We start from the raw sequence: 26666 nt of genomic DNA, 5'->3' as shown, positions 1-26666 counted from the left end.
AAGATTAAGTTGAAAGTGAAATATAATATTCAAGTGTTTTTATCTGTAATACCGTGTCTGGTCTATTATTCTGTAATCTTTGCTGTTGCATTGTTCTGAGCAGCAGCCTCAGCCCAGGCCATGAAACAGGATCATGGTGGAGCCATCTGAAAGGCAATTTCCTAAAACTCAACAGCATAATTCACCACCAGTAAAAGTGATATGTTACATGGCCCTTTATAGATCCAGGGCCAGCCAGCCTTTTATCATCACCATCTGATAGGATGTAATTGAATTTTATCATAGGTGAAAAAGCCCAGTCTAGTCATCCCCAATTGGGTTTATGGTCAAGACGCTCAGTCAGACCCTGATCAGTCCCTGACCTTTTGTCAGAGTGAGCCGTGATGCTCAAGTACACAGGTCGCCTTCTCCCGGCGATAATACCTGATTGTGTATATTGGGGGTATTTGAAGGTTTTTGTAAATATTTTTGTGTGTTTAGCATATGCTTGTAAATATTTTGGGGTGTGCACGTTTTCTGTGTTTATGATATTGTTTAATTTGTATATTCTATTGTTGACTGTTGGTTCGAACCCAGAGGAGGGGCTACAGGTGGGGTTACCCTGTATTAGGCCTGAGGGGTCATTGAACCAGGTCAGCTGCCAGAGAGATGAAAACGTATCACGGCTCAGTGTTAGTGCAGGACCAGGTTGGGTTAGCCTGCTTCATGGCTTTTCTGTAGTTTTTTTTGTAAATTTCGTGTTTCATTTGATTTATTTGTACGTTTTGAGCAATTTTTAAAAAGTTTTTGGCCTCTCTTTCAACTCCGCTGCTAGACATAGTGCAACACCTTTCCTCAGGAATTGAATGTGTGACAGGAAGGATTTTGGGTAAAAAGGATTGGCTGAATGAACTTGTATACTGTCAAAGCGATTATAAACAATTCAACATTTTGAGCAATGTTGGAAAATACTTTGGGTCAAATTCCCATTGGTATTCTGGGGGAAAAGTTAAATTCAATAAGGACACCTTTAATCATAATACTAAAAAACCTGTAATGACCGCATTAATAGTGTTCTATAAAGGCCACACAGCTTATCTTACTAACAATACCAATAATAACAATGCGAGTATCTATGTGCTAATATGAATGTTAAACCCTTTATGCAAAACATTTACAGCATTTATCAGATGTAAAGTCATGAATTACCACGAAACAGATGCAAGCATAGAACCAGAGAAAGGTACAGAATATAAAACACAAACCATTTATTATATTTGTAGTCAATAATTGAACAGAATAAAGGGAGGATGCATCTTGAATTTCTGTGTTCTGTAGTTGGTCTGGTTTCTATGAACACATCACTGTGCTCCTGGGTGACTGCACAAAAATCTGCTTCCCAGATTTCCTACATTTCCTAAAAGTTAGCAAACTCACAAAAATAAATTGAGATGAAGGTGCATTTAGAAACATATCAGTATAAATCCAGTGGGTGAGCTGGTTTCAGTCTAAGAAAGAAAATGTAGCACGGGAAAGAAAGACAGCAAAGGAGAGGGAGAGCTCAGCTCTCAAATAGTTTTTGGAAGGCTGTGCTGATTTCTTGGATCATGTCTGAGGTGGTTGTTGAGCGGCCGTGTTTGAGGAAGGCCTGTTTGTTGCACTGCCTGGTCAGAGCAGTCGCGCCAAGGCCAGCCAGGAGCGACGGGTTCAGGCTGAAAGATGGAGAACATTCAGACAATCCATCCCAATTCATACGGAAATTGAAACTTCTGAATTTGTAGACATGTATTTGTCTGTATGTGTGTGTGTGTCTGTATACACAGACTCACTCTGAACTTTTGGTGACCTCTGGAGAGGAGTTGAATGCCCAGTGTGCAAAGACTCCCAAAGAGCCAGAGAGGAGATCCCCCTGTCCTCCACATCGACGCCCGCTGCCCTCCTGACTGCACGTGATCACTGGTGATCATGGAGACAGACAACAGAGGTCACTTCAGATCAACTGCATATACTGTAGTGCTTTAAGTATGAAACAATGCAGAGGAATCATATACACAAGGGTTACAAAAAAAAAAAATCACGTTAATTTTGAATCATGATCCAGGTAAATGCATTCAAATTTCCTCACGCAACTGCTACAGAGGGCAGCAGCGAATCAGGACAGTAATTTAATTAAGTAAAATAAATTCATTTAATGAATTTGCCTAACTGGACATCATGTAAACGTCACTACAGACCCTTGTTGCCATCTGTGATTATGTCCTCCTCCCCCTTCAGCACCACAGTGATGTTGCCCATGGCCAGGCTAAGCTGCTGCACGTCCCTGTGATGGTCCGCCCTGCCCAGAGTTTCCTGGTGCTGTGTGCAAACCCATACACACACAGCCACAATGTAAACGTACTTTTCTACTGTACTTACTGTAAGTAGACCTTTCAAGTATATCAATTTCCAAAGACTTTTTACTTCTCCACTATTATGCGAAATGTGATATATTATGTGCTATTATAATTGTTCACTGTTTCTTAACATGCTGCTCCATCCCATCTCCATGTTGTTGTTCCCTGAATGCCAGTCGGACTCTAAACGAAACTGGGATTTATTTTGTCCAAAGACATTTTACTGGACAGCTTCTGACATATTTAGTGCAGTAATTAATGGGCTCTGATATTTGGAAATTATATGAATTTACAATAAAAATCTTTAAAAAAATTATTCAATTTAAAATGAAAGTTTTTGATTAAATGGTAAGCCTGAGCTGGATTAATGAAGCGCTTTAATACCATTAACACCTCTTACTTAATTAAAGAGTTTGGCAACATTCAAACCACATACAGTACAGGCCAAAAGTTTGGACACCTTCTCATTCAATGTGTTTTCTTTATTTTCATGACCATTTACGTTGGTAGATTCTCACTGAAGGCATCAAAACTATGAATGAACACATGTGGAGTTATGAACTTAACAAAAAAAGGTGAAATAAATGAAAACACTTTTTTATATTCTAGTTTCTTTGTTCTGATTACTGCTTTGCACACTCTTGGCATTCTCTTGATGAGCTTCAAGAGGTCGTCACCTGAAATGCTTTTCCAACAGTCTTGAAGGAGTTCCCAGAGGTGTTTAGCACTTGTTGGCCCCCTTGCCTTCACTCTGCGGTCCAGCTCACCCCAAACCACCTCGATTGGGTTCAGGTCCGGTGACTGTGGAGGCCAGGTCTCCACTTTTTGTTAAGTACATAACTCCACATGTGTTCATTCATAGTTTTGATGCCTTCAGTGAGAATCTTTTCGTAAATGGTCACGAAAAGAAAGAAAACACATGGAATGAGAAGGTGTGTCCAAACGTTTGGCCTGTACTGTGTGTCTACAGTATTTTACAGCATCTCAGCTCACCATAGCTTCATAGAGTCGACTAAACTCCATCGCATTTGGAGTCAGGATAGCCTTCGGATATCCATGGATGACAGACGGCTGCTTAGCAATCAACCAAAGTCCATCCTAGTGAGAGTGTAAACACTTAAATGCGCCACAGTTCAGCTATACATGAAAAAAAAACTAATGGCCATTTCTGACTTACGGCATCAACGATGACAGGAATATTCTTTGCTTTGGATTTGTATATGATTTCCTATAAGGAAAAGATATCCATGGGTGTTTTTAGAAAATCCCCCAATTTCTGTATAGACTGGATATATCGAGTGGAGAGGGATGACTATACAGAGTCCAGCCCAGCTCTCCTTGCCTTGGCAGTGTTGAGCAGTTGGTCATCTCGGCCCAGTCCTGGTCCCACCACAACACTGTGCAGCCTGGGCAACCACTTTTCCACCTCCCCCAAAGCATTGGGGCTGTCCCTGAACACAAAGACATTCTGTTACACACTGCAGATGTAGCATAATAACATTAGAATTGCTGTATTCAGCGGAAGATCAAAAATTTGCATGATTTTAGTCTCATTTACAGAATGCACAAGCAGTCACCTGCATTTGCTAAAATATCAAAACAATCTTCAGTGGATGCTGTTTGCCTATAAGGACAAATAAAGAACTGACAGAACCTAATCTGGTTACCATATCTAAATAATAGTTTTTTCATGCATCAGATGTGCATTGGCAGTTGCAGTCTATGCAGTATGTATGTGGCAGATGGGCAGCTTTATCAGCAGCTTCTCCTAGGTTGGATTGGGGGGGGGTGTTTCTCTTTATTTCAATAGTTTTTTCTTGCTTTGTTACTTTAATTTTATTTTTCATTCATCTTGCTTCACTATCCATTCCATTGTGGAGCTCTACTTTGAGATATGACATTCCTCAATTTTTCTTATGACCATGTCTAATTCTGTATTGATGCCAGGTTAGGGCAACATTTTATTTCATTAGCCTCAATTGTAGCTGACTTAATCCTATAAAATATAGTAAGATTTTTCATTATCTTCATGTAGGTTGCTATGTAATATTTTTTACAAAAAACACATCTCAAACCTTCAGACCATGCCAGACTTAAGAAAAGTAAAGTCAATCAAATTGATCACCATTCCACCCTTTAGTAATGTCTACACACTATCTAATATTAGAGAGTGACTTTAATTGCTGGATTAATCCCAATTTACACCACTCTTCCTCTGCAGTTTGTACTCCTTCTTGGTTGGCTTTTTAGTTGTTTTATCAAATAATGAATTGTCTCTAATGCTTGATGCTTCTTTAATCCCACCTAACGTAAATCATTTTTTCTCAAGTTTACCATATCAATACATGTAAAAGAAAACAGATTACTCACATCTACATCAGACTGGAAATATTTAAAAATTTGAATTACTCTAGAGCACCTGGCGTATTAAAACTCTGCTTCTTTTGAATGAGAAGTTCATTCATTTCAGGAGAATTCATTTAACATTTACATTTACATTTGCAGCATTTATCAGACGCCCTTATCTGGAGCGAATTACAATCAGTAGTGGAGACACTCAGGGTTAGGTGTCTTGCTCAGAGACACAATGGTAGTAAGTGGGATTTGAACCTGGGACTCCTGGTTCATAGGCGAGTGTGTTACCCGCTAGGCTACTACTACCACCAACAACAGACTGACTTATTTGTTAGCTTGAATCTTTGCCTTCGTCAAACCTTTTCTCAAGCCTCCATTTCACTCCTCTTGAAAAAGGTATATCAAAATCTACATCTACACCTCTAGGTATCATTTCAGCAGACCAAACTGGATTCATCCATAATTGACACTCTTTCTCTAAATAGATGTCTTTTTATTACAATCTACAATATTCTGTATTCCAAGGCTCAGAAGGCACTCATTTCACTAGATGCTATCGTAGTGATATCACTAGGCTTTTGATAGCGCCATTCCACTCTTTGATATGCTTGGAAGACTTGGTTTTGTAAGATGGGATGTCACGGAGCCGACATTTCTGTGCTTTTGTTGTGCATGGAGATTTAACACCTCCGGTTTTGCATGTCCTTTGTCGAGCGACATTGCAACAGTTGCCGGCTTTTCAAGTCTTTTTCTCTCTCTCTCTCTCTCTCTCCCTTTACTCTTTTTCTTCACTTTTGTTTTCTCTGTAACATTTACATACAATATTCATATGTAACTGCAATAATAATTTACTGGTGTTAATAAATTAGAAACTGTTCATTTTTTAAAAACTCTATTGTGCCATGCCTCTTTCTGCCAGGTAACATCAAGTTGGAGTAGTTTGAATACAGTGTTTTTGTGTGTAGAGAGAGAGTTTTTTGCTCAGTTTCTCTCACACCTTTTACAGTTTTAAAAGAAACTTAATTTCACGGATTAGCATACTTTACTCCTCACCGAAAGCCGAACGAATAGTACTCAATCTAAATATTTCATTCGACTAGAAACTGTTGTCCCTTAAATTCATTATTATTTTCTCTTGAACCTCTTTCCTTGCACTTCAATTTAACACTCAGATAACTGGAATCATTAGGAATGGGCAGGAGATGAAAGAGTCCCTCTATGCAGATGATCTTTTGTTATATTATATTTTTAAATTTACCGGTCTCAGTCCCTGCTGCTCATTTCTTTCAGATTTCTGGTTATAAATTGAATTGGAATAAAAGTGAATTATTTCCCATTTATAATACTGATAATAATTACCCTCTCCATAGCTTTCCCTTCAAAATTGCCCTCCAAAATGTGTCACCACTAAATTTGAGGATCTTTTTAAGGCTAATTTTGTTTCCTTGCTATATAAGGTTTGACAAGATTGTGAACGGTGGTCCATTCTTAATCCATATTTGGAATAAGAAGGTTCCAAGACTATGCATGACAATATTTACAAAGACCAAGACAACTTGGTTGGTTAACCTTAACACACTTTATGTTTTATTATTGGGCATCTAATATTAGGATCCTCAAATACTGGCTTCAGACTGAATAATCCGATCCTCAAATGAATTGGTTGGCAATAGAAGCAAATTCGGTCAAACCAGTATCTCTGCAACCTTTAGCGCACTCTCCCATTTTGTCTTCCACTTTACCTTATACCAAGAATAAGAATAGGATTATTAAAACTTCTCTCAGAATTAAACGTTACTTTGGGTTACAAACTTCTTTCACTTATGCCCTCCATCTTTGGTTCTCTATGTGGTCAAAAGCTGGCATCCACTGTTTTAAAGACCTAAATCTAAATCTAAAACTGAAATCACATCTGTTTTCTCTTCTGTTAAAGTCCCAGACACAGTGTCAATTATTAAGTCCACTTTATTACAGTCACCCTGTTAAGCACAGACAGTGTTAAATTCACATGTCCTAGTTAGGGTACCAGTTAATTGTGTATAGTTCTTGACAAATGGTCTTGCCTGGCTATAATTAAACTTTCCAAATAAGCAGTTAAATGTATGTTCATCTTTCATAATAAATATAAAAAAATAAAGTCTTTTCATAATGACCTGCCTTTTGTTCATCTTTCTCTCCCAAAGGCTGGAACCTGCCAAAAACCTGTAGGCCTGTAGTATGTTTCGGTTCATAGTAGTATGTGCCTTTTGTGCATAGGCTTCTTTGTTTTCTTAATTTCTTTGCACTTTATCATTGTACTCTGCAATTTCTTTTTATTTTTTGGTAGCCCTTTGTCTTTAAGTGTCTTTGTCTTTGTATTTAAATATGAGATTTTCATTTGAGGTTTCATTTTGAACTGAAAGCCTTGTTCACTTACTGTTTAAAATACAAAGTGCAATAGACATGTGTTACCTAAAATAACAAATAATCGTGAGTAATTATTGTGGTAACAATATTGATAAAAATAATCGTGATTATCATTTTGGCCATAATTGTGCAGTTCTAGGTGACTCACAGCACTGGGTGGACGATAAGCTCAGGGGAATAGGACTTGATGACAGTGGCAGCATCTTTGGTGCAGAAGACATGAGAAAGATCAGCCCCCTGAAACAAATCAAAAGGGAATTATTACACCCTCCAGTTTTTAGCAGCAGAAAACTTCCATTCTGCAGCAACTCACCACTTTCAGCGCGGAAATGGCAGCAAAATAAGGAGCTCCAGTGTATCTTTGGGAAGAAAAAAAGGTTAAAGGGCAACTGCAGTGTAAATAAGTGATCAGCTACAGTCATTTTCCAACAACTGTATATAGACTATGGTTCAAAGGTTTAGGGTCATTCAGAAATGTCCTCATTTTGATAAGGAACAATTGTATGGTGCATTAAAAACACATTGAAACCACAGTCAGATATCTATATACATGCAGACCTGCGTTAAGATTGTAAAATGACATATTAGCTCTCTACGCAATCACTGTTGCCCACCATATTTTGCAGATTATGTTTTTCCCCTCAGTATCCAAGACCCTAAATCCAAACCCTACGTTCACAGAAGAAGGATGTTGCACCAGTCTTTGTAACAAGCTGCTCTTCAGAGCTCTCGTCTGCTTTCTAAACACAATGCATGTTTTTGTGCAGTTGACGCTACTTGATTGTCATTTTTGTGGATCAGGAGAGCAGGCAACACTGGGGAGTTGTAAAATCCTAGTGGATTAAACACTCGCCCAGATTCAAAACCCACTTAATACAATTGTGTCCCTGAGCAAGACACTTAACCCAGAGTGTCTCCAGGGGGATCGTCCCAGTCACTAAGGCACTCTGGATAAGGCAGTCTAATAAATGCTGTAAATGTAAAATTGAATTTTTGAGGTAGGCCAGATTTATATCATATACATGTTATACTACACAGTACTAGCAAAGTTTACTGCTTCTGTTTTTGTTATGCCAATTTGCATATAATCCATAATATAAAGAGTGATCAGATAATATAAAGAGTGATCAGATGAATTGCAAAGTCCCCCGCCATGAAAATGAACTTAATCCACCCCAAAAACATTTCCACTGCAGATCAGCCCTGCAACAAAAGGACCTGCTGAGATCATTTCAGAGGTTCTCTTGTTAACACAAATGAGTGTTGAGGAGCACAAGGCTGGAGATTATTCTATCATGCTTATTGAGTTAGAATAGCAGACTGGAAAGTTTCAGGGTGCCCAAGAAAGTCCAGCAAATACCAGGACCATCTCCGAAGATTCAGCTGCGGGATCAGGGTGCCACCAGTGCAGAGCTTGCTCAGGAATGGCAGGAGGCAGGTGTGAGTGCATCTGCACAAACAGTGAGGGGAAGAACTTTGGAGGATGGCCTGATGTCAAGAAGGGTAGCAAAGAAGCCACTTCTCTCCAAGAAAAACATCAAGAACAGCCTGATATTCTGAAAAAGTACAGAGATTAGACTGCTGAGGACTGGGGTAAAGTCATTTTCTCTGATGAAGCCCCTTTCTGGTTGTTTGGGGCATCTGGAAAAGTTGTCTGTAAAAAGGTGAGCGCTACCATCAGTCCTGTCTCGTGCCAACAGTAAAACATCCTGAGATCATTCCTGTGTGGGGCTGCTTCTCATCCAAGGAAGTGGGCTCACTCACAATTTTACCTAAGAACACAGCTATGAATAACAAATGGTACCAAAACACCCTCCGACAGTAAATTCTCCCAACCATCCAAGAACAGTTTGATGAAGTACAATGCCTTTTCCAGCATGGTGGAGCACAGTGCCATCAGGCCAAAGTGGCTCAGAGAACAAACCATTGAACTTTTGGGTCCATGGCCAGGAAACTCCCTGGACCTTAATCCAATTGAGAACTTGTGGTCAATCCTCAGAAACCCACAAATTCTGACAATCTCCAAGCACTGATTATGAAGGAATGTGTTGCCATCAGTCAGGATTTGGCCCAGAAGTTGATTGACAGCATGCCAGGGTGAATTGCAGAGGTCTTGAAAAAAGGGCCAACAATGCAAATATTGACTACTTGCATAAACTTGTAATTGTCAATAAAAGCCTTTATTATTAAATGCTTGTAATTAATCTTCAATACACCACAGAAACAACTAACAAAAAAAAACAGGAAGTGGCAAACTTTGTGAAAACCAGAATTTGTGTAATTCCCCAAACTTTTGGCCACAACTGTAGGTAGTGTAGACAATAACTTGTCTGATTCTGCTTCTCTAAAGCTGATTGAGCCTCTGATGCACTGTGTGACATCATGAACGGGAAATTCAGGGAATAGGTAGGGCCATGTCAATTCATACTGAACATCATACTGTGCTTTACTATCTTGAGCTATGATTATACATTTAAAATAAACACAATTTCCAAATATGTCATTACAAATCCTGTCTTTTCTGAGATATTACCTAGATGACAGCTGCATACGTATTTTGTGCATGGTTAATTTCAGTTTCATTTTGTTCAATTAAGTGAAAATAAAGCATGGAAAATACTGCTGGAATACAGTAAAAGCAATTTTGATCTTCCTAACCCCATAATGTATATAAAAGAGCATTGAAAGTGAAGCAGTGAATGAGCAGTAGATGAGTGATTATACTCACTCCTGGCATCCGCCAATGATGCCAATACGTCCATCCTGCCCCTTGTGTTTTTTGGATGTAAGCGGGGGCACCATCTTCTTCACCAGGGGAAGGACGCCCTCCATGCTCTGGTGTGTAACCCCACCCAGTGAGAAAGAACGATCTGTTATTGAGAGAGAGAACAAAATAGGTCAGAACCAAACTACACAAGTGTAAAATTATCTGCTAACAATCATGTTACACGGATTTTGGAAAATCATAAAGAAACACAGACGAATCAGACGAGTGCTTGCACAAAACAAGAGGTCAAGTGTCAAGCCTGCAGCGCTCCTGAGAAGCAGACCTGCCAGAGTTTCCACACAGGGTTCAGGATGGGGCTGAAGACGACTGAGAGGTGACACTGTGGCATTCTGAAATCGCCGTGCTGGGGAATTGGAGCAGGGTGCCATAGAAGCAACTGTGGTGATCCCCGAGAACATCTGGCCAAGTGTTTGGAGCATGTGCAGCTCACGGGCGTGCTCCGCCTCTCGCCGCCGCTCTTCTTGCTCGAGCCGATGCTCCTCCAGCCGGTAGAAGTTCTCCTCTGCCTCCAAGCTCTGCTCCAGGAAGCGCTCCAGCAGCTTGTCCAGCGGCAGGGTGGCGCAACGTTTGCGACCTCGCTTGCTCCTGGCAGAAGTGGGTGGGGCTCCAGGGAAGTTGACACCACTCGTGTTCTGCTGTTTGGCAGCTATGGCTAAAAACACCACAAGAGTGAAACTTTTCCAGCAGCATTTCATTTATATACAGTGCATCTGGAAAGTATTCCCAGCCAATCACTTTTCCACATTTTGTTATGTTACAGCCTTATTCCAAAATGGATTAAATTGAATTTTTTCATCAGAATTCTACAAACACCACATAATGACATCTTAAGGTTTTGGCCAATCACATGTATTCACAGCCTTTGCTCAATACTTTGTTGATACACATTTAGCAGCCTCAAGTCTTTTTGAATATCTTTTATGTTGTGCACCAAGTGCTGTGCTGCAGTGTATCGCAATGACAAATCACTTCACTTTTCACACCAGCACACCGATCATTGGCCAGTTTGGCCCATTCCTCTTTGCAGCACCTCTCAAGCTCCATTAGGTTGGATGGGAAGCATCGATGAAGCCATTTTAAGATCTCACCAGAGATGTTCAATTATACTCAACTCTGGCCTCTGGCTGGGTCACTCGAGGACATTCCTGAGTGACCCAGCCACTCCTGAAGTCCTGAAGCCACTCCCTCAATATCTTTGCTGTGTGCTTGGGGTTGCTGTCCTGCTGAAAGAACAGTCGTCTCAGTAGAAGTTCAAGAGCTTTTTTCCTGCAGTCATCTCTCCCTCTAACCTGACTAGTCTCCCAGTTCCTCACAGAATAATGCTGCCATGCCCATGCTTTACTTTAGGGATGGTATTGGTCATGAGCAGTGCCTGGTTTCCTCCAAATGTGGCATTTATAACAAAGACCAGAGAGTTTTGTTTCTCATGGTCTGAGAATCCTTCTGGCTGCCATGTGCCTTTTACTAAGGAGTGGCTTCAGGGGCGGTGGTTAAGAGAGCAGCCCCATGATCAGAAGGCTGCAGGTTTGAATACCGAGCTGCCAAGATGCCACTGATCAATGCACCATCCCCACACACATCCCCAAAGGGTGATGGGTTAAAAGCATAGGACACATTTCACTGTGTGCACTGTGTGCTGTGAAAAACACTTCACTTCATCTGGCCACTCTACCATACAGGCCTGATTTGTGAATTTCTCCAGATATTGTTGTCCTTCTCAGAAGTTTCTCCTCTGTCCACAGTCTGATTTTCTTCTCCCCCAATTGCTCAGTTTGGGTGGCCGGGCAGCTCTAAGAAGAGCCCTGGTGGTTTCGAACGTATTCAATTTACGGATGACGGAGGCCACTGTGATCATTGGACATTCAAAGCAACAGAAAACCTGTAAACTTCCCCAGATTTGTGCCTCAAGAAAATCCTATCCCTTCAACTTCATGCTTGGTTTGTGCTCTGACATGAACCGTGGGACCTTATATAGAAGGTGTGTGTCTGTGTCCAAATCATGTCCAGTCTACTGTTTTTTAAGCTGCAGAAACATCTCAAGGATGATCAGGTGAAACAGGAGGCACCTGAGCTCAATTTTGAGTTTCATGGCAAAGGCTGTGAATAGTTATGTACTCAAAACACACATTTTATTGATAAATAAAGTTTTTCACATTGTTTAATCCATTTTGGAATATGTCTGTAGGGTGGTAGTAGCCTAGTGGTTAACATGGGTTCAAATCCCACTTACTACCATTGTGTCCCTGAGCAAGACACTTAACCCTGAGTCCCGTGTAATTACTGATTGTAAGTCACTCTGGATAAGGGCATCTGATTAATGCTGTAAATGTAAATGGATGGAAAAAAGTGATGCGCTGTGATTACTTTCCGGATCCACTTTAGATGTCTATCATTTATGATTGTTGCACAGTGAAATGACGGGAGTGTAAAAGAAAACGCATAAATAAACAGTTGATCAGAAATAAGATGATCGTTTATGGAGGAGCAGCTTACTGTCACTGGCCACGGCGACCGGGATGGTGTAGGCCGGGTACTCCAGCTTGACCGGCTGCAGGGGGTAGGACGGCTCCCCCACGCCCTCCTCCTCCGGCCCGTCCATCGTCTCCATCATGTCCTGCGGGTCCACCGAGCTTCTGTTACTCAGGATCCGCTCCATCTCATCGTAGAACTTGCAGATCTTCAGCAGCTGCCCATTGTTTTTGCGGAAGCCGTCTTTGGCCTGGTAGTACTGGCGCTTCAGGCTCTTGACACGAATGCGGCACTGGTCGGGGGTCCGGTCGAAGCCCAGATCGGCCAGGCGACTCGCCACGTCTCGGTAAACGTGGCTGTTCCTGAAGTTTCCATCCAGGGCGGTCTGCACGTCCTGCTCGCCCCAGATATTCAGCAGCGCTCTGGTCTCGACATCCGACCACAGGAAGCCCCGCGTCGGGCTGATCAGCATGGTCGCTAAACGCGGGGACTCCGCGCGGGTGACAGGCTGCTGCTGTCGCCGCTGCGTGCGGAGCTCGGAAACAGCGACCCCATGGCGATATTAATCCCGGAACAAAAGCAACCCGGCAGAGTTTACGCGGCTTCCCGCCGTGGTTGCCAGATGTCGCGACGTAAACACGTAAACATGAAATTCACAAGCCGCACAAACAGGAACTAGAAACACGTCTTTACAATAAAAGGGTCAAGTTTATATCACATCTTTACGATCATGTAATACCAGACTGGTCTGTCAAAAAGCAAACTAGGTTTTAAAACAAGCGGTCTTGGCAACACACCCAATACGATGATTTGGGGCGTGATGTCGTCACAAATGGCGACGTACGCACGCTACGTGCTGCTTCAAGCTTACTTTTACACATGGCAGGGTCTAACCTGTTAATCTTAAGCGACACCACCGCTCGAACTCGGACCTGATAGTTACACACTTAGCGGCACACGTTTTGAGTTTCAGTGGATAATGCTGTTGTACCTTCACGGTCCAGATATATGAGCAGAACCGCCGCGACGGCCACCGTTACGACACAGAGGACTGTCATTCCAGCTGCGTAATGCATTTTGCTGTCGATAAAAGAGCGACTCCTAAATGTGGCAGCAGTCAAAACGGTGTCTTACCAATAACTCGTGTGTGAGCTGCAAATACACAGGCGCGCCTTATCCCCGTCATCGGGCATTTCAGCTCGGACCAACACAGCAAGGCGACGCTCCTGCCAAGGTGCACACCTTCAAACATCAGCCAATCACCGTCAATGAACAAGGACCGAACAGCCAATCGCAAAGTATTATTTTTTATTAATGGCAGAGTAAATTTACACTGCGGTGTAAAAGCAGTATTTACAAATCATGTAAATGAGCGCAAGGTACTGACATAAATAAAAGCACCTCGACAGAGCTGTGGATGAAAATCAGACGTTTTACAAGACACGCGAGAATGCCACTCTCGCGAGAGTACATGGACACACGCTGTTATCTACGGCAAGCCCCGAGGGGACAAAGTCACCCCTCTACAAGAACCATCACATCTGATACGTACGTCCCAACTGCTCAACCACACACCTGCAGGAAAAACAACAGCATTCCATGTAAAAACACATGCTAACACGAGCTAATCCAAAGGTAAACAGCAAGTACATCACAACCCTGCATACAGTCATGCACAGCGACGCCCTTCAGAAAATGTCCAGAACTCCATTACTAGCAGTTGTCCTCAGTGTGGGACCGTTGACTCTTGGCTGATATGTATTGAGGCTACAAGTCAATGGCTTCTGTTTTACATACTCATCCCATCTCCCCAACAGTCCAGAAGTATCTTAATAAGCTTATCCATCAACGTCCGACTGAAACAATCCACCATTCCATCTTGTTTTGAATTGTAAGTCCTGGTTCTAGTTTTTGTGATTGCCATTAGCCAACAGAGGCTTTGTACCTGAGGTTTTCCTTTGAATTAGTGACACAATTAATGACACACACTGCTCCCCGTAGCGGCCCCGTAATCAGGTTGCCGGTTCGAATCCCGATCTGCCAAGGAACCACTGAGGTGCCACTGAGCAAAGCACACACCCGGGCGCCTGTCATGGCTGCCCACTGCTCACTCAGGGTGATGGGTTAAATGCAGAGGACAAATTTCACTGTGTGCACCATGTGCTGTGCCGCTGTGTATCACATGTGACAATCACTTCACAATCACTTTCAGATGGCCAGTATCATACTGTACAGACCAAAAGTTTGGTCACACCTTCTCATGTGTTGGAAAAGCATTTCAGGTGACGACCTCTTGAAGCTCATCGAGAGAATGCCAAGAGTGTGCAAAGCAGTAATCAGAGCAAAGAAACTAGAATATAAAACATGTTTTCACTTATTTCACCTTTTTTTGTTAAGTACATAACTCCACATGTGTTCATTCATAGTTTTGATGCCTTCAGTGAGAATCTACCAACGTAAATGGTCATGAAAATAAAGAAAACACATTGAAACTTTTGGCCTGTACTGTACCTGCTGCGCATATTTAGTAGAGAAATGCACTGAAGCCGGGCAGCCATGTAGATGCTGTAGAACAGCAGGTATAAGAGCATAAGACAATACAATTTATATGAATCATGTAATGGAACAACATAACTGTTTGTTTTGTACCACCAGACAGTCAAAGTCCCTCCATAGCTTCCTTAGGTTACAAGGACCATGATGGTCTCTGGTACATACATATTGACTTCAGGACAACCTGAATATCGATATCCTCCCCATTGGATCCAGCTCCTTTGTGCTGTTGTGATGCCCACAGTTGGGTGCTGACATGGACTTGTGATGCAACTCCTAGATGACCAGCCATGAGTGTTACTATCATTGCTGTGAACTATCCACGATCCTCCTTGTTTGACAAGGTTCCTCTGTCTGGTGAATTAGATGTGTAGCAACAAGGTCCTCTCAGAGGTGAATGGGGACGAAAGACGTATGATCTTTCACTGAAGCTGCTGATGGACCAGATGGATCATGTGTGAGTTAGTTTATTTTTAAGTAGATCTGTATATCGATAAGTATATGTATATCAGTATTGATTAAATCACCCACAAGTCACCACTGTCTATAAAAAACCTATATCTTGAATGTCAAAATGATACAGAACATGGTACAGAACCAGTTCTCTTCAGTGACTGACATTGGTTTTAATTAAGTAGTAATTAAGTAGAACTGTAAAAATAACTCAAGGAGAGCATGATGTAGTCCATATAACCACCAACCAAAAAATATTTTCCTGCTTCACTACGCATGCTGGCTTCTAAAACACTACTACTACTAACAATAGTAATACATTTTGTGAAAAAAAAAAAAAAAAAAAAAAAAACTGTCCATGACCCCGCCCATAGTCCCGCCCCCGAAGGCGTGGCTCTGTACTTCCCGGCCGAAGAGGGACCAGACCGCCAGTCATGGCTCGAACCCCGACCTGAGTTCGGCAGAATGAGGAAGCCTGACGTGAAAGTAGTGATTCTTGGGGACATGAACGTGGGAAAGACGTCGCTCCTGCACAGATACACCGAGCGACGCTTCAAAGACACGATCAGCACCGTCGGAGGGGCGTTCTTCCTCAAGCAGTGGGGACCGTACAACATTTCCATCTGGGACACCGCAGGTCTGTACGCCTGCTCTCTGCCTTTTTCTTGTTGTCTACCTGTCCAGGTGAGACCAGGCGCGTGGACACATGACGTCACTTCTTCCCGAGAACCGCCGCTTGGTTTATGAAATTAAACGTTTACAATATTTTAAATGCGAATACACAAACAAACACACACGGCGCATCGAAAATATGATTCATTTTCGTGCTTGGTGACCTGGTGACCGTCATTAGAGTCAAAGGTGTTTATCTAGGCAGGAAGTATATGTCATAAAATAACAAAAGTTACTTTTTCATACTCCTCTCCAATGTTTCAAAACTCATACATATTAGTAGATTAATAATGATCATGAAAATTAAATTACTTTCACTGTATTTTCAATGTTATAGTTCTCATCTGAGCAAATTCTGAAAATGTGATCAAACCAATTTGAACCAATTTTTTGTTGTTTGACCTCTGACCCATGCACCCTGCTTGGTGTCCTGTGATTGGTGCTTTTGCATGTTTGAATGAAGTTTGAAGGTGACCAGATTGCCACATGGTTTACAGGGGGACATTGTGTCATGCTGGAAAGTGAAACAGGAATTTTGGGTCGTGTGATTTAACATTGAAAGGAATGGTTTTGAAACCCCACAGCTTCTGAAGTCACTTCCCATTTCAGGTCAGCTGACCCGGCCTCTGTGTGAATTTCCTCTTTTAAAACTTTGTCTGTTTCACTGTTGGTTGAAATTGATCACTGAAATTATGCTCTGAAACGAATGAATGGCATCAGTGTTTGATTTCCCTCTGGCTCGGCTTCAAGTGCTGCTAATAGACTAGGGGACGTTTTTTATTCCTGAGGTCACTGGCTGTCATCAGAAATGTAGTTTCATGCCTGTTTACATGATGATCACATTTTGGGGGGGTTGCATGACAGAAGTAGCCTTATACCTGATACTACATGTGTAAAGTTGAACCAGTTCTGTATTTTTCTGTGTGTTGGCGCAAAGCTGCAGTTTTCTGCGGTTTGAAATGTAACATTTAGCTGTTTGTTTTATTGGTTTCACATTCAAGTACATTTTTTTTGGAGCTTTGAAGCTCAGCTTCGGATTTGGACTAGGGGGTTGGGTCAAAGGTCAGAAGAAAGCGGGGCAATCGCTTTTCTGCTGCGTCATGCTGCGACAGTCTCCCGCTTCTCTGAAACGTTTGACACTGTGTTTGTGCTATTGGCAGCTAGAGGCTTTTTAAAAAGCCTGGTGACTGCCGTGTTCCTTCCCTCGCCCGTTTTTCTGCCTGTTCACTTCCTGTCAGGCATCACATGAGCTGCAGTCATCTACACGTCATTTATCAGATGAAAAGTTGTGTTGACCTCCAGCTATTTTTAAAGGTTCTCTATTATGTAAATGTGACTTTGTGAGATGATTTAACATTAATACGAGTTTCCCGAGCCTGTCTGCGGTCCTGCAGTGGCTAGAAATGGCGGTTTTGGTCGTTCTGCTTCACCGTTCAAAGAGCAGCAGCTCAGATGGTCGGATCTGGAATTTGTCCCCTTATGTCATAAAAAAAAGGGAAAGGTCACCTCCTGTTTCTCATGCTTTTTCCACCCAGAGAATTTCCCACCCCTTCCCTTAAACATTATGAAAGTGAAGTGATTGTGAAACACTGCAGAGCAGCACACGTTGAGACAATGAAACGTGTCCTCTGCATTTAACCATCACCTTTGGTGAGCAGTGGGCAGCCATGACAGTTACCCGGTTAGCAGTGTGTGGGGACGCTACTTTTGAGGGAGTGGATGAAAGAGACTGTAATTCTGCACCACGGCTGAATTTCGGCTAGAGACTTCAGATAAAGTATTAGGGGACCAATAAGACTGATATAAAAGCAAGTTTACTTTCAGTTTACTTTGTGGTTCCAGGCTTGCTCTCCATCATTATTCTGCTCTATTGTGCAGGCCAACATAGTTTGTGGTTGAGGGAAATACTCAAACAAAAGATTTTCACATTTCCCTAGTTGGCACAGAGGCTGCTACACAATAGTGGAGCCCACATGGTCCAAATTTCAATAATGACCCTCTCTGTGCAATCTACTGACCTATACTGCCCACTTGTCTTTCTTAGTGTCTTTACTCTCATTATTATTAGAGGGAGTAGTGTGTGTGTGATTTCCATATATGAAAGTGAAGCACAGCACACGGGGACACAATGAAATGTGTCTGTTGCATTTAACCCATAACCCTTGGTGAGCAGTGGGCAGCCATGACAGGCACCCAGGGAGCAGTGTGTGGGGACGGTACCTTGATCAAGGGGATCTCAGTGGCTCCTTTGCGGTTCGGACTTCGAACCCACAACCTTTTGAATCCTGCTCCACTTACCCACGATGCCCCCATGTGAGTGATGATGATGGAGACCTTGCAGAGAGTGAATGGAGTATGGGAGTTATGTGTTTATATCTTCACACTCTCATCATTGTCCTAGCAGCAGACCTCTGAATGAACTCGAAGGTTCTTGCTTGAAATCTTGATGAGTAGTGTGTTGCAGTAGTCAAACCGAGAGGAGCCAACAGCATGGACTATATTTTTGCATATGATACTGAGAGCATGGACAAAGCATGGTGATGTTTCTCATGTACAGATATAAGGTCTTGCAGAGGTGCTTGAGATGGTTTTTAGAGATGAGATTAGGATCAAATCTTGGAGATACTTGTTATGGGTGGAGAATCTGGTGAGGTGTTCCAACAAGCAGGGCTGTTCCATCCTTATCTCCTCCAGACAGATGATAAGTGTTGTTCTGATAAAGGACAGTGATGATGGTAGTGGTAGAGTGGTAGTAGCCTAGTGGGTAACACACTCCAGAAGACCCGGGTTCGAATCCCACTTACTACCATTGTGTCCCTGAGCAAGACACTTAACCCTAAGTTGTTCCAGGGAGACTGTCCCTGTAAATACTGATTGTAAGTCGCTCTGGATAAGGGCGTCTGATAAATGCTGTAAATGTAAATGAAATGTAAATGATGATGATGATGAAGGCTGGTATGCAGATGCAATCGTGTATTGTCTACATAGCAGTGGAATGAAATTGCGAATTAAAATTGCTGATGGTATGTCAGCGGGAGAGAATGTAAAGAATGAAGAGTATTGGGCCGAGAACTGACCCCTGAGGAACCTCACAGGTCATACTGTGCATTTTGGATATCCCATGATCAACAGTGTCAAGTTCAGCAGGATTAAGAGGGAAGTGCAGCCAACTACTGCTGCTAGCAGAAGGTCATTCATTTGCCTTACCAGAGCTGTTTTAGAGTGTGGATCTATGGACCTGGAAGCCTAATATTTTCCCTGCTAAGATTGTGGATTTCTGAAATACATAGCGAAAGAGTGTTCCACTGTTTTCATATTTTCAAGTAGATGATGTTAAGTAGTAAGAATGTCATTGTACGAAGTTTTCAATAAAATAGTGCATGTGAAACAAAGGCATGTAATAATACTATTTACAGTTTCTGTTATTTTATTATCATTCTTAATATAATAAAAGCATAATTTTATTTTCTAATTGTAATCCTCCTTGTATCAGCTGCTCCCATTAGGGGTCACCACAGCCGGTGTGGCTGTCCACACACTGGATATTCTGTTCTCAATGTGCGTGTCCATACACAAATGAACAGATAGCAAATAACTAAGAGGCTTTACTGTTGTCTTCATTCTCTTTATTTAGTTTTGAAATAATTGAAATAAACAATATAAAACATATCAGGTACATTTACAAAGATCAGTGCTATGCTGGGTAACACCACAAGGCATATCAAAACACTGCCTAATCAGAGAATTATGCCTCACTAACACAAAATACTAATTTATATTAGTAGAGGGAATCAATAAAACACATAAGACATCACAGTGGACATTTACCTGGGCTTGGGACGGTCACCAAAAATTACACTTGAATACTCCCTGTCCACCATCTCATCGCTGGGAATTGAATTGCTACCATCTACAGTTTAGTTGTCCTGTTTGCCTGGATTTGACTACTGAACTGATTTAGATAATTAAAGTAATACAATTATCATACATACATATGCATTCATATTACTTCTGGATGTATAAATTCATTCTGTATAAATAAATTCAATCTTTTTGTAATGATCACATTTGGTCTAGATTTCCTTTTTGAGAATTTTTTTGAGTTTTTATATTATTATCATTATCATTTAAAAATTGATAATGAATTGTTCCTTAACCCAGTCACTGGGGAGGCAGGTGACATTCTATTTCTTGGTGACTGTCCCAGGCCGTATAAATGGGCTTGCGTCAGGAAGGGCATCCAGTCCAAAACATTTGCAAATTAACCAGATTAATTGATGTGCTGTGGTGACTGAATAGTGTTGTACTCCATTCCTCTCCTGGATTTCTTGAAGAGATAGAGAAGGTGCATTTGCTAGTTTTTGGACTCTGACGGTTCTCTGTGTCCCCTTCAGGTCGGGAGCAGTTCCATGGTCTCGGTTCCATGTACTGTCGTGGGGCATCAGCGGTCATCCTTACCTATGATGTCACCAACTGGCAGAGCCTGTCTGAGTTGGAGCAACGCTTTCTGTCCCTCACCGACACAGCCCACCCTGACTGTATATATGCCATCGTCGGCAACAAAGCTGACCTCACCGATGCTTGCGCCCACTTGGTTGAGATGGATGATGGACACATGAGTGAGGACATTCAGGACACTCCACATCATCCTGCCAGCACCACCAGCACATCATCTGTACTTCTTCACAAGCAGGTAGATCGCATGGATGCGCTGGCATTGTATTGGCGCATTCTTCGCTACAAGGGCCTGGAGGAGAACGCCAGCCCAGCAGCTGAACGTATGTGCTTTGAGACCAGTGCCAAGACAGGCTATAATGTGGATTTTCTGTTTGAGACACTCTTTGAAATGGTGCTGCCCTCTATTCTGAAGAAGCGAAATGAAGGTGATGCCTCCACCGTGGACCTTGAACATAGCACAGAGACCAAGCGAACCAAAGCTGGTTGCTGTAGATAGAACATTTATTATGTTCTTGCCAGCGCACCTCAGTAGAGAGCAGGAGTGATTCAGCTTTTATTCCGTCTTTCTGCTTTGTAGCGGATTGGTTTTCACTTGTGTGTTTAAAAATCATATTTACTTGTTGGCCGGTGTCATGTTGTCATGCAGGCTAATCTTTAAATTCTCTACTGAAATGAAATGTCAATGTGATTGTGTGTTTAACCTTTTTAAAAGTCACTGGATTTATGGGTGTTTTGTGAACTGAAGAAGCACATACGTTCCCATAAATCATTTGTAATATGTATATGATAAAAAAATAATAATTATTTTATTGTGCACAAAAATAATTAATGATGATAGATACTCATTTTTATGGCTTTTTATGAAATATATATCAAACCCCTATTGTCTCCTATATAAAGCATTTCTGAGTAATTGTGAATAAAAATAATCTTTTTGAGATCCACTGTTCCTGAGCTGAAGGGAGGTCTCATGATGGTGCTTACCAGACATCAACACCTGATGTCACCATAAACAAGGTACAATGGTACTGATTGAATATCAGGTCAGGACAAACTGTTTTATCAAGGTGTGATAAGAAGGAAACACATGGAAAGTGAGAGTATGTTTTATTACATTTATATAGGTACATAAGTATTCTCAACCTTGCTATGATACTCAAAACTGAGTTGAGGTCCATCTGCTTTTCACTGATCATCCATGAGATGCTTCTACAACTTGATTGAAGTCCACCTTTGGTAAACTCAGTTAATTGAACATGATTTGAAATGGAACCCACTTCTCTATTGCTGGTCTCTAGTCTGTTGCTTTGTTGGTAGACATCATTCTCAGCTGACAATCTGCATATACATTGGTGGTCCCATCTAGTATACAAGTGAAGTGCAGTGATTGTCATTGTGAAACACTGCAGCACAGCACACGGTGCACACAATGAAATGTGTCCTCTGCCATCACCCTTGGTGAGCAGTGGGCAGCCATGACAAGCGCCCAGTGACCAGTGTATGGGGATGGTGCTTTGCTCAGTGGCACCTCAGTGCACTGTAAAAAGTAATAAGTTGACTTTACTTAGAAAAGCCATGGAAACCGATTGCCTCAAAATTCTCAAACAAATTAGGTCATACTTTTTGACTTGATACTACTTACCTCATCTTTGTAGAGTTAACTTGTGTATTTGTAGAGGTTACCATAAAACATCAGTACCGGTAACTAAATTTCAAAAGTTAAGCTAACTTACAGTTTTAAGTTGTGCTTAATAAGCATACATTAACATACATGCTTGTTCATTTTACAAGAAGAATTTATGGAAACTGATTGCCTTAAATTTCTCAAGCAAGGTGTACTCAAAGTTTTAAGTACACATCTAAGAATGTGCTGGTGATCTAAGAATACAAAGACACAGATTTGGCACGACACTAGAACATTTATTTGCTCTATAGACATTACTTAAGGCATGCCTGTCAACATGGGCTGCCAAAACCAATTTAGACTAAATAAATAAATAAATAAATAAATAAAACACATACTGCACTTAAAATAAAGGACAAAATTCTTCTCTCTCTCTCTTAACATCTTTACAAAGGGGTCAAAAGCAGAGCTTACAAACACTGAACAGTCTGTAAATTTAGTAAAGCTTTCCTAATATAGTTCTCTTCAAAACTAAACTCATAAATCTAACTAACATTAAGTAAACTTTTTTTTCCCTTTTTAACAACTGGAAAACACTATCAGTGTAGTACTGAACATTTACATCATGGCAATGACATATTACTGCATCAAGCGATTTTTAGTGATTGGATTTTAGGTTTGAGTGACTTATGGCCAAGAGACAAAATCACTCTCTGTATGAAATCAAATGTGCTCTTCAGAGCTGCAGGATACTCTAAGTTTAGAGCATAAATCAGTCCAAAGAGCTGACACATTGCTTGTGGAAGATTTTCCACGTTATCCACAACGTGGATACCTTCCAAAATGATAGCTATTGTTGTGGCATCAAGATGCAGGGAGTAGGGTAGTGTTGCAGTTGCAGAGTGCTCGGGATTCACCATCAGAATTCCAATTGTAATGTCGGACAAGTCTTCATTGTCGTCACAGTCCTAAAAACAGGGCAAATAGCAATAATGAGGTCAAAGTAAGCCACAAAACATCTTTAAGAGCAGATATGCACATTAAAATGTGAAACTAAATTAATAACACCATAATATGTTTAAATTTACAGGCGTTTTCAATCAGGACACATCAGTGGATGCAGGAAAGAATACGGACATTTAAACCACAGAATGAAAAGACAATAAATCAAACTGAAGGCCAGCTATATAAATTAGTTAATAATTATTCTAAAACCAATAATTTGCTATTCAAAAATGTATCAAAATACATCATTATGGAGAGGAATTGATTTATTTTGAAAAAAAATCACCTATAAATGTCAAATATAAATATCCATTTTTTCCTTCTTTCAATCTAATCTCCTTTCTGTATTTTATATTTATTTTACTGTACTTTCTTACCTGTCTCTTGCGTCTGTCCTTTATTCTTCCTACCTGTCTAAATTTCCAACCTCCTGTCTATTGTCCTTCTTACTATTGTTTTTCACTTCCTCTCTTTATGTAATATAAAATGTGTCTTCATACTGTCTTTTTTCTTAATTTATCTTAACTTTCTTTTCTCTACCCCAGGAGCAGACAAATTTGGTCCCAGGTTCTTTTTTTTTTTTTTTCGGTCCTTGCCTACCCCTTACTTTGTTTCAGTTTCCTGACTGTTCAGATCTCAAAACTGTTTGAATGTTAAATAAGAATCACATCACAAACAAAACTACTTACAAAACAGGTCTTGTAAAAATCTGTGGGGTCCTCCCCGAGAAGGAAGGTGGTCCATGAAGAACGGCGGTTCGTCTCGTGTTGATGTTGAATTTCTGCAAAGTTATGATAAAAATCTCTACTTAATAGAGCTCATGACACTAACACAAAAGAGAGCAAGGAACAACAGCAAAAGAGACAGTTGTTTTAATATAAAAAAAATTGTGATGTGTCTGAGGAGCTTACATCATTTTCAATCTGGGGCAGAATCTTCTTAAGTTGTCTCCACCTTTAGTCCTGAAGATATCGATGAAACGTTGAGTGAACTTGTCCAGTTCTTGAAAGAATTCTGATTCCAAGTTTTTGCCAGATATGCGACTAAATTCTGTAAGAATAAAAAAAAAAAAATTGTGCCAAACTGACATTAAGCAATCTGATGTGTAAGTATGAATTAAATATTGATCTAAAAAGTGGTTAAAGGGATAATTTATCCAAAAATCATAATTTACTTCAGGTAGTCAGGTAGTTCCAAAACTGTATAAAATGTCTTAGTTCTGCTGAACACAAAAGATGATGTTTGCCAGTACCAAAACAGATCTCATCCCCCATTTACTTCCTACTATGGTATGTTTTGATACTGATACTTTTATTTTCCTCCTTCCTCACAACTAGCAAATGAAAATTATATTTAAGTTTTTAATGATGAATACAATGACACTGGGGTTTATAAAGAGCTCATCGCGAGCATACTTACTTCTTGTGCCACCACATCCCGAAAACGCGCTGTTCAGCCTGTTCAAGTTCTTCTTCGTCAGCGTCCTCTCCAAACACGTGTTCCGTCGCATTGCGCATGCGCGAGACGAAAGTACGTTTAAGAAATTAGAAGAGTTGTTTCGCGTTATCCTGACATTTAACCATAGGCCAGTAAATACTAATATGTTTGACTGAGAAGCAGCAGCAGCTGATTGTCTTGGCAATAAGCTTAAATCTTACTGCTTTCCCAGTTATTTTATTGCGCAAATTGGGAAAAGATCCAGAACAAATGAACAAATGAATACAGAAATAAATACGCGCGCATGGTAAAAGGAACATAAATATTTGTCTCTCTACTCCTTTTACCATGTGCACACACAAAGAGCATAAACATTTGTTTGTCTCTATGCAAATAAAGACTTAGCTAAAATAAATGTACATTTTAAAACATAAGCTGGAAAATATCCCATATATACATAATAATCACACAGTGTGAACATGCCTTCAGTACAACACACTCAACACTCTTAAGTATTAAAAATTTGTTTAGTTTAACCACTGCATTGACCAAAAAGTTCACACTACTATTCTAATCAAGTTAAAACAACAGATTTTCCACAGTTAGTTCAATTTACAAACTTTTCTTAAGTATATTCAGCAATTACTTTTTTACAGTGTGGTTTGAGATTCAAACCAACCTTCTGTTTATGGGGCCACTTCCTTAACCGCTAGGCCACCACTGCCAAGGCATAATTGTGTGTGTCTTGATCCAACTGTCTCCATACAGCTGAGGATTGGCCTCAAGTTTGTATACTACATTCATCTGACTTTGATCTTGGTCACTCTGCACTGCTGGGTAAATGAATTAGCAGTGCTGTGTGCTAATAGTAGGTTTTGCAATGATTGGAGGCTTCAGGCTTCAGTTTATGTGTCCATACTGCCTCACCAAAAACCGTTTATTTTTTTTCATCAGACATTCCCAGACATTTCCTATCAAAATATTAAATAACAATTTAGAATGATTTTCTGGTGGTTATATTTAATTGTAATTGTTGTGGCCAATCAGAAGATTGTTACTTTAACCAGATCCACCAGAGAAAGACAGAAAACACAGAATTCCTTTTTTTCCCCAATCACCCTCTTTTTATTGTCAAAATGCAAAACTCAGCATAGTGAAGGAGGAGCTTTACTCTGTTCCTAAAAGTACACCCATTCAGGAAAAATGTAAGTGGTTGCATAACTAAGCACATGTTTGTTTATATAATGAAATATAATGATTGCCTAACATGAATGAAGTGTGGGTTCAGACCCGTGTTAAGTAATGTGAAGTAACCTGAAATGCTGAATTACACAATAAGCAGAGTGTTATGAATATGAGGCTGCATATAAAAGCCGTATTACTAAATTTTACTTAATTTATTCCCTGCTGACTTTGTTCCTTGTAGAAATTAGCAGTGTTCACTCTATGTGCTGTGGGAAAAATAATAACATGATAGAAGAATAAATGGCATGGTCATATTTCTAATTAAGCAGTGAAACAATGAATCAGTGCACAGTCGTGGGCCTCTTTGGTTCAGCTGTATCTTTTTATGGATAAAAAATTATGTTTACTAAGTAGCTGAGGTAATAAGTTAGGAAATAAGAACAATCTTCAAAAACACAAAATTCAAACAAAAATGACCATTTACAGATATGTTCTTTTAAAAAAATGTACAATGAATCGTATCATTGGGCCTGAATTTGTACATTTCTTCAGTCCTTGGTTACAGTGGTGCTGAGGCTGCGTAAGGCTCCCAGAGAGAGCAGATATGCAGCTTCTAGTTCAGGGGTCACAGGTTCTTCATGCAGACCTGGCAGCGGCTGATCCGTGACTGTAGTGTGCCTGCCTTAAGTGTTTCAGAGACAGGCGTGCTGGAGAAGGACTCCTCCAGTGACATTAGCCAGAAGCTGTTCTTGTTGGCAAAGTAATGGCATGTGCCTTTTGCACCATTGCATTCGATGAAGGGTGTGGTGCGGAAGTCCTCCAGGCAGGAGCCTGGTGACACCAAGGACTGACCTCCACCCTCATCGCCAGCGGCAGTATGCTATGGGAG

At 40.8% G+C, this 26666-nt stretch overlaps 3 protein-coding genes across 4 annotated transcripts in view; 1 reads left to right on the top strand and 2 right to left on the bottom strand.

The window, feature by feature from the left end:
* Nucleotides 1-1223: 1223 nt before the first annotated feature.
* Nucleotides 1224-13618, bottom strand: naxd (NAD(P)HX dehydratase). Of its 2 annotated transcripts, none has more exons than XM_028991875.1 (11): nucleotides 12415-13618; nucleotides 10184-10573; nucleotides 9862-10003; nucleotides 7447-7492; nucleotides 7282-7370; nucleotides 3715-3823; nucleotides 3550-3600; nucleotides 3366-3470; nucleotides 2214-2346; nucleotides 1809-1935; nucleotides 1224-1691 (listed from the first exon to the last, which is right to left on the bottom strand). In XM_028991875.1, the coding sequence occupies exons 1-11, from the start codon at nucleotides 12860-12862 to the stop codon at nucleotides 1541-1543; spliced, it is 1791 nt and encodes a 596-aa protein (XP_028847708.1). In that variant the 5' UTR covers nucleotides 12863-13618; the 3' UTR covers nucleotides 1224-1540. The 2 variants fall into 2 exon arrangements, with proteins under 2 accessions (XP_028847708.1, XP_028847709.1); XM_028991876.1 differs by having other exon boundaries at nucleotides 2214-2334.
* A 2188-nt stretch (nucleotides 13619-15806) lies between these two features.
* Nucleotides 15807-21466, top strand: rab20 (RAB20, member RAS oncogene family). Its single transcript, XM_028991877.1, has 2 exons — nucleotides 15807-16033; nucleotides 20463-21466. Exons 1-2 carry the CDS (start codon nucleotides 15862-15864, stop codon nucleotides 21020-21022), a joined length of 732 nt encoding a protein of 243 aa, XP_028847710.1. The 5' UTR covers nucleotides 15807-15861; the 3' UTR covers nucleotides 21023-21466.
* Nucleotides 21467-25689: 4223 nt separating this feature from the next.
* The window catches only part of col4a2 (collagen, type IV, alpha 2), a 66637-nt gene continuing 65660 nt past the window's right edge, over nucleotides 25690-26666 (bottom strand). Inside the window, exon 48 of the mRNA XM_028990758.1 lies at nucleotides 25690-26657. Coding sequence (XP_028846591.1) covers nucleotides 26403-26657 — 255 coding nt within the window. The 3' untranslated portion in view covers nucleotides 25690-26402. The remainder of the gene's footprint in view (nucleotides 26658-26666) is intronic.

The sequence above is a fragment of the Denticeps clupeoides genome, chromosome 9 (assembly GCF_900700375.1).
Source record: "Denticeps clupeoides chromosome 9, fDenClu1.1, whole genome shotgun sequence".
Lineage (NCBI taxonomy): Eukaryota > Metazoa > Chordata > Actinopteri > Clupeiformes > Denticipitidae > Denticeps > Denticeps clupeoides.
This window is presented reverse-complemented; position numbering and strand designations above follow the sequence as displayed.